The sequence below is a fragment of the Dermacentor albipictus genome, chromosome 8 (genome assembly GCF_038994185.2).
Source record: "Dermacentor albipictus isolate Rhodes 1998 colony chromosome 8, USDA_Dalb.pri_finalv2, whole genome shotgun sequence".
Classification (NCBI taxonomy): Eukaryota; Metazoa; Arthropoda; class Arachnida; order Ixodida; family Ixodidae; genus Dermacentor; species Dermacentor albipictus.
Window position 1 is genome coordinate 66,415,245 of NC_091828.1, and position 12,080 is coordinate 66,427,324.

Sequence of the window (12,080 nt, forward strand, 5' to 3'; positions counted from 1 at the left end):
CCGTTGCACCAAGCTTTGGCGCTTCGACGTTTGTGGAAATTAATAGCAACCAAGGAGGGAATGAGACGATTAGCATAGTTGCCTAATGTTTACTATTGTTGCTCTGTATTTATTTGGATATGCGCACAGTGCGGCTTTTCATGGATTGGCGTCATCATTTAGCAGTGGAACCCGGAAATTATTGCAGTGGAGCCATGACGTGTCCAACTGCCTCTGGTGCAATCGTACCTTAGAAAAGTAGACATAAGCACGGGCGCATGCGCAAATGCATCCCAGAAGGTCAGTGAGCACTGAAGGCCTCTGCGCCAAGCTTGGCTCATTCGTCCATAGTTAGCATGACAAGCATAACGACTGTAAAATACTGGAGGACTAGCAGGGATTTGGAATGTTTACACTTCTTACGCTACATTTACTGAAATACAGGCGTAAGAAGCCTAGCGTGCATTCGAATAATCTCGTAACAGGGGGGCTTCTGTAATACACGTTTAACGCAAAGGTGTACCAGTTGCTGTGTTTATTTCCATGTCACGTGTAGAACGGCGCCTCTCCTCAGCGCGTACGCTTGGATCACCGTGCTCTGCGTCGCTTCGGCCACCTGCCTGCTTTCGCTGGTGCTCGTCATGGTCGTAAGCAGTGAGTAGGCTTAGCTCGCGCTTTCCATGCCTACATAATGTAACATGAGATAAGTCAGACTGAGAATGTGTGTGATAAATATGTTAGCACAAAGCCACTCGTGACCGAAAGCAATAAAGTGGCGATGAAAAGTATGCATTGCAACTACACAAGGCGCCCTTCTGTACATCGAATTCCATCATGCTGGCGTTTTGAGCCAAAATGGGAAAGTGCGAATGCGCGCGCTCTGGGACATAATAGGCAAGATCGCAAATTTGACACTGTGGTCGGATTGGACAGTGCTGTGAAAATTCAGTCAGGAGAAACGACATCCCCTATAGGAAACCTTGCTTCTCGCAGAAGGCAAGATGTTAAAATTATTTTCTTGCATGTGTATAACTCAGGTGCCACAGGTGAGCACATTTAGTCGGACTGAATGTTCAATAATACACGACGTTTTAGGACTCTTCCTGTTATTGCGTAAGTGGCCTAGAGTGACCCAAATTTCTCATTATTCACTGCAAGAGTGCTTTCAGTTACCAAAGGAACATTTGCTTAAAGGCAATACACTGTAAACCGAAATAACTCCCAGGTGGTAGTATAAAGCTCGTCCTTTAGCGACCCTCCCGTTTCGGAGTTTATTATACTCTGTATGATTGGAGAATTTTTACGCCGTGCGAGCGGAATTATTGCATGTAACCATGGGAGTTTTCTCGCTGACTTTTTTATTTTTTCACCTTGCATTGGACGGAGTTTTTCGACGTGCAATGGGAGCATAAAATGAGGCATCGCGTCAGTTTGCGCGAGCATCTTTCTATGCAGAGGCTACTGATCAAATTTTGAAATATATACATAAGAGCGCGTCAAATTCAACGAAATAAGTCAATGAAAGCACATAAATCATGGCACACAAAAACATTTCAGAAACGCCCAATGCAGAACATTGAAAGACATCCAACGTACGCACAACACGCAAGAAGCAGCGCTGGCAGGATATGCACAACCACGATACTGTGGGCCTCGAATCCGCGTAGCGAGCAGCTGTGCTGTTTTCAGAAATACCACTCACTTGCAAGCTCACGCCATATCTGCCTCTCTGAAATCAGCAGAAGACTTTAATGAACACAAGACTGGTAATTAGGAATGGTGAGAAAAAAAGTAAACGGCATAATTTTTCAAATTTAGCATGCCATTCTCTCAGTGCTGAAGCGACTTCGCACACTGCCGGCGCTCGCGGCCAAAAACTGGTGCGTTAGTTAGCGTAAGCAAGAAAAATGTAAGTGCGTGTGCTTCATGGCAAAATTAACTGTGTGAGAAATAGTAGTAACGTAGCAAAAATTTGTTACGTGTAATCATGACCAACAGCAGTCCACCTAACGCTGAAAAGTGCGTGGTCGTACATTTTTTTTTTTTTTGTACTGCGCTACTTGCTCAGCGTGCAATATCTCTGGGTTGTGAAAAGGCGCTAAAGCGCAGATCTGTGGAACGAATTCTCACACCCGGAGCCAGTAGGCACGGTTCTAAATCAGTGCCTGGAATAGAGCATAAGTTAAAGCAATATCGGAAGCAACAACGTGATCAAAACCGAAGTACACGACAACAATGGGATTCATATCGCTCCGTAAGAAGCGTTATTACCGTACATATATACTTATGTCTCACCGTTTTTCTTGGGCGAGGATATCCCGACAAACATATACAGTATAAAAACTGCCTGCACTCCGGTCTTTCTCACTAGGGATAAAGCACAGCGACGAACTTGGAATATGCCATTCATGTGCGACTGGCACGGACTTCGTCGCTCGAACAGTGGCTGCTGTTGCCATTTCTACACGGTCCTTCCAAGCATTAAACTGTATACGTTGTCAGCATGTACTCACAAGGACAAAAAAGTCGCATTTCGCGAACTGATTAACACAAGCCAAGGTACCGCAACACGAAATCAGTCAGATACCTGGGCCGACAGTCAATGAGGAATTTCGAGGTATACCTAAGTCTTTTTTCGCACTTGAAAACGTTGCTCTTGCATTCATCGTTGTTCGCAAAGTGAACACAGCTACGTGCTTGAAGCTTAGGTACAGTGAGCTTCAGGCACGTCTATAACACTTTTTGGAGGGAATTACGGGAAACAAATTCAGGCAAAGCTGTCCCTGAACGCCACTTCACAGACGTAAACAAACGGTTAGCCATGAGCACTACCTACTCCGGCGAAAGCGGCCCGTCACTGATGCGGCGCACAGCTTCACAGAAAGCGCCTGCTGGTCAACCTGTTTCGGCAGGCGGATATATTTAAAAGTCCCTGTGAAGAGTTTTCACAAGGGAACAAGATTCCGAAGCGGTTTGAAATGGCGTCATGTCGCCCTAATACTCCCGCAGCTAGCCAACGGAGTGAAATGAGGGAATGCCGCTGTATTGCGTCCATCCATCGGAGTAAATATTCAAGGATGGAGAAGTCTCAGGGCACATCACCAGTTCAAAACTCCCGGGTGGGTTTATTTTGGATTACAGGGTTGGAAACAAAGCACCTAGTCCTTATTTCCGTACTCGGGACAATGGATAAATTTTTTAAAAAGTGCAGTTTTATCTTGGCTATACTCTGTGAGCCAACAGAGTATAGAGTATACTCTATACTCTGTTGCAACGCTGTGAGGCCAAGTTCTCATGGGCACCCGTATATTACCTGTGAAATGTCACGCCGCACTGCTCTTCCCATGAAATGCAACACAGTTTTTATCCTAATGACACAAACATTTGTAACATTTTCGGACACGACTGCTGTGTCCGAACTCACACACCCATGCATGCGCGTACCGATACACACACATAACTATATCGTAGGGAGAAGCTTTTTCTTTTTTTGCACAGCCGCCTACCGGCCTACTCTCATAAGACGACCGATTCTTTCTTAACATCCAGGTATTATGGTTGGCTCCTGATGAAATAGTAGAACTAGCTTGCGAATGTCGCAGCTGTGAACTCACCCTCTCAAATTTGCAAATTGCAATAGGCTGACTGAGGTGAACCTTCAAAGAATTATCAGTGAACTCATATAGGCACTTGCGTTTTTATTTTTTATGGGACTTTTCTCGCTTTTTCCCAGTAATCCAGCTGGAGGAGTATAATCACGTTGTGTTCAATCGGCTCAAACTTAGTTTAAGGCTAAAAGAAAGTTGTGGTCCTTCGCAGGTCTGTCATCGCAGGTCTGTTGCATTTTCTACCCTGTCCATATCGGCAACTTTAGGCTCTGACGTCTGTCCCCTAACACAATTTATGCTCTCCAGTCCTCCCATTCCTTTCCGCGCAGAATTCCACTACTGGAGCTCAAATCGATACTAAATCACCTAAATTGTCATGCTACTGCTTTGCAGACAACCGACCTTCCGGGATTTCACAGTGCATAGCAATTCAAACGAAGAATTTGGCGTCCTGAAACGCAGCAATGAGCTATGAGGGGCACCCTAGTGGAAGGCTGCGGATTGCTTTTGACGACCCTGTGTTCTCCCACACGCGCCTGAATTTAAGAAAGTGGGCGTTCTTACACTTTGCCCCCATTGACTGAGGCTACCACCACTGGGAATGAGACGCGTGACTTTGTGCTGAGCAGCAATATGCAATAGCCGCTGAGCCCCCATTGTTGTGGATAAAAAAATTGCGGCGTTTTACGTGCCAAAAATCCGATATTGTTACAAGGCACGTCGTAGTGGGGGAAATCCGGAATAATATGGACCCCTAGGAGTTCTTTAGTGCGCACCTAAATCTAAGCTGACGGATGTTTCTCCCAGTTCGACCCAATCAAAATGCGGCCGCCGTGGTTGTGACTCGGTCCCGTGACCTCGTGCTTAGCATCCAAACGCCATAGCCACTAAGCAACCACGGCTTTATACTGTGGCGGATATGGTACCTCTTTGCGGGTTTACCGCGAGCTCGTGGCTTTGACTCTTGGCCGCCGTGGCTGCACTGAAATGGTATTGAAATGAAGTTTAAATCTAGGTGCATGTTAGAGAAACCCATGTGGTCACATTAAATTGATGGCGCCCAACTACAGTGTGTCTCGTAGCTTGCGTCTATATTGTCTAACCTTTACCGCCTGAGTTTGATGCAGGTCACATTGCGTTCACAGGACTACCGTCTGGTTGACGTACTGTGAACCTATTGTGGAACACGGACTGATACACCTTAGACTAATGATACCAAAGGACTAATGTTTATAGTCCTAATCAGTTACTTAGGCGTTTCTTTTTTCAGCAGGATCTTAAGGCTAATTAGTTATGGTTATGCTACATTTAAAATAATATATTCAGTGCGCTTGTATTGCGTGCTCTTAACCAATGACGGAACGACGGTGGCGTATCTTAAGAGCAGTTCTTTTCTTTATTTCTTTTCTTTCACAGGTTGCGAAAACCTGGCAAATAAGAAAGAATTACATACAGTTGCACTTTGTGAAAATTGTTGGAAGAGCGCAGCTAATCTTTGCGCTTTCACGGAGTGGAATACTAGCCGCGTTTACATGAGTGCGACAACTGGCGTATCGCATCGCATCACATGAACTTTATAGCGTATCGCATCTATGTAAACGGACCTAAACCACTAGGAAATCGCGTCACATTTATGCGCCAGACCAACGTGAATTGAGACGAGTAAGTCGACTTTCGCAATGCATGTAAACGCGATCGCATCGCATTAGGAATTCTGAGAAATTGAATGCGCTGCTGATCTGCTGCGCTCGCCGAGCTGCAGCGTGGCGTTGCGCCGAACGCGTCTGAAAGCGCCGCTTTACCTTCTACGTCATACGCTCGCCGAGCTGTGGCGCGGCGCCCGAAGCGTCTGACGCGCTGCTCTGCCTTTCGATGTACGACACCGCGCGCGCCACCATCGCACCAAGGGTAATGCGCTACACGTAAACGCTGGCACATCGCATTACTCGTGATGCGCTAGGAAAAGTGATGCGCTACTGGCGCATTCTGTCGCACTCATGTAAACGCGGCTGCCGTGGCTTTTTAGAAATTGTGTTGTACGTCATTCGCTATCCGGGCGTTATTGGCGTCGCTAGGTCGTGCGTCGCCAATGCAGTTTGTGTTGCCGGGTGTTGGGTGGGTTCTTGACGCCGCTGTCGCCGCTTACACCTCAGGAGCATGTTTTTGTTATCGCTGTGGTATACAGCGAGCGGCACGCCTATCGGCTGCAGGTCAGTCACGTTTGCGGAGACCAAGTCAGAGCAGGTCCCCCTGATCGCAGTTGGCTCCTTGCATCACGCATTGCTAAAACATGTTAATGCAAGCTTCGCACGCATGCACTGCACAATCCAGTTCTCACATAAAATGTTGATGTTGAAATACCCGACAACTACAACGCGAACTCTTCTGTAGCATGCGACGGTGGGCCCGTTTCGGCGCAAGCTCTCGCTGGTGCTCACGTCGTGCGGTTTCTTCCTCGGGAGTGTAAGCAGTCTTGGCCATTCTCGACGGGTGAATGCGGAACAAGGCATGACTTCGTTTGTTTGTGCTCCATCCTAGCCTCTACTGACCTATTTTTCGCAAACGCTCATTGGATGCCTGACTCACTCGCCCCCTTCTCGGCGCGGCGCAGCTGTCTGCCTCGCTCATGCTCCTCTCGCTCCCAGGTCATGTGACCAGCGGGACGTCAAGCAGCATGACGGCACACGGTCGATCAAGAATAGCTCCGTTGTTAAAAAAACTTCACTGCTTTGGCACGACTGGCTGGCTGCACTCAGACATTTTCCGAAAGTATGAAGCTCGCATGACCATTGCGAAGGCGATCGGTCGCTGCATGCGTCCAACGTAGGCTGATAACCTACGTTGTCAAGAATCTGATTTTGCCATGGCCCTAAATGACAGTAATGCGGAAGCTTTCTACACGCATAGAAACATGTTCGTTCGCTTCGGTACGATGGGTAAGAGGGTTCCGTTGTGGCCAAGAAAAAAATTGGGAGTGCTACCGACTGTGCACGAAGAAGTGTCGTGACGTCATTTTCTTTCATAATTTGGAAGTTTTCCTGAAATCCAGAGATAAAATCACGTACGAAATAACGATATGGTCGGAACCTAACTGGATGTTCTTGAGCAGCCTTTATTTAATTTACATACAGTTTGTTCTCTTAATAGAATATTTAAGATTTTACGAATGAAACGTAAGGTCTAATTTCGAATTAGGGATCTAATAATTCCTAATTTCAATTTGCAACATTCTCGCAGTAAACTCGATCTTGCTAAGACAAACATACTCTTTTTCTCATATCTATGAAATGTATTATTCTATTTTTAAGGCATGGTTCAAGCAACATGAATCATCAAGTACATAATTGGTTGCCACTACACCTCTGCAGTTACTATAGAAACGCATTAACGATTCCAGATCGCGCGATGAGGCCACCTACACCGACTCCCGAGGAGCAGGCCGTGTTCATCGATCCTGTGGAGTTTGTGGCTAGGAACGGACCGGACCAGCCCACAGATGACGGTGGTGGCACCGTTTCCGATGCAACTGCGCAGGCACAACCGGAAACGGAAGTGGCACAACATGCCGCAGACTACCGCACCGTTAGCCCGCAAGAGCGCCGGCACCGCTAACTTGCGCTATTTAAAAATTTTCACTTACCTCTATTCGAGCATCTTGACTAATAAATGCTTACCTCACGCATAGTTTAGCAGGTCTCAGACACTCGTTTTATACTTGAGCCCTTTCTGGTCGCACATTAGTAAGAGCATCAGGTCATAGATTAATTATTTAGGCTCACAATACTTAAGATCATAGGTTTCATGGAACTGCGTTAATTAGTGGTATTGTAACTGTGCTACACTATCGGCAGGAATCCCACTAGTATGTTTAGGATTCTATTGTATGTGCAGGAGCGGATGTGCAGATCGCGTCCAAAGTTTACGGGCCGCGGTATCTGAGAAAACGTGGCATTTCTGAGCATTTTGCGGCCATGACCAGTAAAACCACAATGCAGTACGTTGTTCGAATAAACTACAATGCCGGAAATGCGAATACCTGGCTGTCTGCCAGGGGTTGCGGAAAGATTCACAGGTTCCTCTGCTGCAGCAGACCGTAAGCTTCTGACGTCGATTGCACATGGTTGCGCAAACGCTGTGCTGTGTTCCAGGGTTCGCATAATCTACAGTGCTACCTTTCACAGCAAAGTAGTTAGGGTAGGTCCGCAACAATTTTCTTGGGGCGACGCGTGCGGTGTTAGGCGAAGCAAAAAAAGGCTCAGATAACAGAAGACGCTAAGGAAGATAAAGTCGGCGTACATGGTGGTTGCAATAAATTCCTAAGTAACTATTGATTATGCGTCTGTTTCGTTTTTTTTCTGCCTCGATTTAGTCATCTGCATATTTCATAATTGCGTATCGTTTTCCACGCACGCACCGCGGTCACTTAGCAGCTTAGGGCTACTAAGCACGAGGTCGCGAGGTCAAATGCCGGTCGCTGCCGTCGCCATTCAATAGGGGCGAAATGCAAAAACGCGTGTGCAGCGAACGTTGGGCGCACGCTAGAAAGCCTTAGGGGGTCAAAGCTGATCCGGAGGCCACCACTACGGCGCACCTCCTGCTTTCGTCAGTTAAAAGAACCCTGGCAATTTATCGATTTCACGCGCAATCACGCCACATTCAACGTAGGAGATGTTCGTTGCATTGTTCCGGAATCTCGTCAACTAAGCGCCCTTGTTCGGCGGCTCTGTTCCACTCCAAGGTCTGCAAATACTGCTCCGAGTCTTTGTGCTCCTGGCGGGCTCAATAGGATTCACGCGTTTGAGCGCGATCAGCCTCACGATTTTCGGCTGTCTACTTGGCGTGGTTTGCGAGTGCTTATGTTAGACGAGCCTCACACGCGTTGGCCCGCTTGCTGGCCACCTCTGTGGCTTTAACCATCTTTTGCGATAGGACGATGGTTTTAATTGCTTGGCCGGTGCAACTATGATGGCAAGGAGGATGAAACCATACTATCACTTGAAGACGTGTCGTCGTGTCACCAAAAGCGTAGGCGAGTATTGGGATGCCCTCCACCTTATTGGCGAATTCATGTATAAGCACAATGGCACCGCAACAATGCAAATGCTACACTTTTGTAAAGAACCGTTCGACAATCGAACTTTTTTACGTAGCCACAAAAGCTTCCACGAGCGCGACACCGAAAGCCAAGAAGGGTGTGGTTGAACTGATCCAAACAGTTATACCCAGCATCATTGCGTTTGGTTTTACCAACGTTACTAGACTAGCTTCAGTAGTAAAACTCTCCGACCGCGCGCCTACGGCCGCTGTCACCACTTCTCTTACAGCCGCCAGATGGCAGCGCCGTTCCATCGAGCTCCACTGCAGACGCCTCGCCGCAGCCTCGAGCTCATGCGGACGGGCAGTTTGCGCGTGTTTTACGCTCGCTGTCGTTATCCCTCGTCCGAATTAGTGATACCATGAGAAAGCGGTATCCACCTGCAGCAATAAGATTTGTAGGACCAGTTGGTTCATACCGAAAGAAGGGTAAGCTGCACGAAAGGAAGAAACGCATACAGCTAAGCGCAGAAGCTGCGTTTGTTAATGTCGTGTTTCTTCCTGTCGTCTTAACGTTTCGCGCAGTTTAGGCTCACGAACCTGAAGGTCTGGCCAACGTGCGTGATTATAGGATGATCTTCATGTCCACCGGAGCTTTTCACCACGCCAAATAAGCGCTACAAAAAGAAAGATGAAACACACAAGACACAAAGAAAAAATATCGTCGGCTCATCCAAGATGGTTGACTAGCGAAGCTGAAACGTGCGGCCCCTGTGTTTATCACTGGGTTAATCGCGACGCTAAATTAAAATATTTCTCAATGACGAGGTTACATGCACAATCGGCTGCGACGGAGAGAACGACGTCACTGATGGTGTGCCCACAGTCCGCCGTTATCGCTTGCGTTCAATGTCTCGAGTTTGCTCGGCGGCGTGCCGCCATTTGCCGTTTGTGATTCTTCGAAATTAAATTTCTTCAAAACTAAATCTGTCCGTTATGTAAGAGAATGAGTGGCTCATACTCCCTTTAACAATGGCTCATACCCCCGTAAACGCTGCCTCCCCATTACGACGACGGAAGTGAACTTCTACGCTGGAATGATGAACGGCAACGCAGCCAGTTGTGGAAGACGACGACTACGACGAACGCGGGAGCAGTGGCACGAGCGCGTGCCGTTGATTTCGCAGAGAGTTCCCGGTCGGCACGAGGAATCGCTCTGTTCCACGCTGAGCGAAGCGTCGCATTGCTGGGAGCACCGAAAAAATGGCGCGCCTAACTGTCGACATCGTTCCGATAGCCGCCTATGCAGCACGTCGGCATCGTCTGCTGATATTGACACGTGTACTTATCTTTATCGGGCGACCACGTTTCGCCGCCTAGCAAATGTAATCGCACAGCGCGGGACGCGCCTGCATCTATCCGAAGTTTCTGGAAAGTTATCGATGCTTCTATTCGCTGTCTGTTGTCGCCCAACCTTATTTTATCTGATTTCATCGCCTGACGCGAATGGTGTAGAACTTTGTGAAAGGCACGCGGGTCCCAACGATTAGTCTAGAACGTGCGACAATTGATGTATGAAATCCGACGCGCTTGACCCGTTGATCAGATTTCGACGATCGCCAAACGTGTTCGCCGCTATCGTTGTGTTATAAGTGTAGCCTGTTTTGTGGGCTCAGGTTCGCCCAATAAAAGTTAGTTTTGTCGTTCACAGTATTGCTACTGTGTTCTTCAAACGTCACCATCACGTGACAATATTCTTAACAAACTCGGCGAATGCTAGTTTCGCGGATGACATTCTTGCTGAAATTCGCCGCCAACAACCAACCACAGAATACACCAACGCTGCACCACGTGCTTAGTCCGGCCCGCGCGCGTAGACGGCTAGTGAGGAAGTGAAGCTGGGCGCGACTGCAGCGCCACGAAGGCGCGGGCGGGTGGCGGTTCCGCGAAACGGCGCCGAGTTTTAAAACTGAAGCTAGTCTAGTAACGTTGGCTTTTACAGCGAAGCTGTATATGGCTTGGGTTCCGTGCATTTTTTGTTCTCCGTGAACAAAAACTATCATCATCAATGGCTCATGCCCTCGTAAGCATTCATACTCCCGTAAGCAAGCAAAAAATGCAATGGCTCACAGCCCCGTGAGGCAGAGGCTACAAGCACTCAGCAAAGTGAAGCGAAAAGCATGTCGAAAACTGCCATCATCAGTGGCTCATACCCACGTGAGCAATGGCTCATACCCCGCGAAAGTAAGCAAAAATGCAATGACACTAATACCCCTGTCACACGGCAAATGTAATGTCACTTCCAACAAATGACAATTGCTGCGTATAATGTCATTATCACAGCGCGCTGTCACACGGTGAAAGCAAATGTCATTTGAAAATTATGACAATGACGATATTAAAAAAATAAAGACGCATCTCAAACACACTTTTGTCCAATAATTATTTTCCAATATGCTAAATTCCACTAGAATATTTCATCGTTGCTTTAAAACCGTAGCGTTAGATCACTAACTTGTCGACATTGCCAACGAAGCCGAGTAGAGCCAAGCCAAGCGAAAGCTAAGGCAAGCAACCGGGGCGAAGAGAACGATAGGCGCGTCCGCTACATCTGCTAAAGTGGTACGAGAAGGGCAGTTGCATGTCATCGCCGCTCTGATGTGCATGCGGGCTTCTAATATCCTCATTCTTGGCGCGTGCCACAGGAAAACACGCGCACGCTTTTACGCCAAGTCAATTGAACGGCCGCGGCCTATGCTCCGGTGCGAAGTAACACTACTACTGCAGCGAAAGCTAAAGACGGCTGTCTGGTCACTAGACTGAGAGTAGTTTTCTGTATTTACGCACGTGATGGACTTCAATGTCGTTAAAGCAATAATTAGGTAATAGCATGGATAGAATAATAGTGATTTTTTGTTAAAACGAAAAAGAAGCATGTACTGTTTGCGAAACACTGGTAAACACGTGGTGTCGAGGATACACATTCAGTTTCAAACGAATGCGAATGAGTTTGGCGAACTCATTCATTTGTAAATGTCATTTTCGAAAATGTCCTTACGTTTTACCGTGTGACACCAAAAAATGGCATTATCAGCGAATGTCATTCGTTGTAAATGACATTAGATTTGCCGTGTGACAGGGGTATTAGTCCTGTAGGGTTGACGGCTACTTTGCGTGAATCAGCCGCGATTACACTACCCCTTTTGTCTTTGTCGGTGATTACAATGTGGATGCGTCGGTACCAAAAAGGGAGCGGCTTATGTGTTTCGTGTTGTGGATATATCCCTTGCAATTCCACACCACTCCGGCCCAACCGACCACCTTGCGGCGTACGTGCATCGATTTGACGTTACCAAACAATCTTATTGCAGTTGAGAGTGCAATATTGACGACCGATCAAGAGAAACACCAAATGAGTACGTACCTTTCGTCACGATGGCCACCCATCAAGACAATAAA

The 12,080-nt window shown here is 47.4% G+C and overlaps 1 protein-coding gene across 4 annotated transcripts in view; it reads left to right on the forward strand.

Moving 5' to 3' along the window:
• LOC135914272 (uncharacterized) overlaps window positions 1–7,271 on the forward strand; it is a 106,522-nt gene extending 99,251 nt beyond the window's left edge. For all 4 annotated transcript variants that reach the window (XM_065447055.1, XM_065447054.2, XM_065447051.1 and 1 more), the window contains 2 exons: window positions 536–633; window positions 6,985–7,271. In XM_065447055.1, coding sequence (XP_065303127.1) covers window positions 536–633; window positions 6,985–7,199 — 313 coding nt within the window. In that variant the 3' untranslated portion in view covers window positions 7,200–7,271. The remainder of the gene's footprint in view (window positions 1–535; window positions 634–6,984) is intronic.
• The last annotated feature ends 4,809 nt before the right edge of the window (window positions 7,272–12,080 follow it).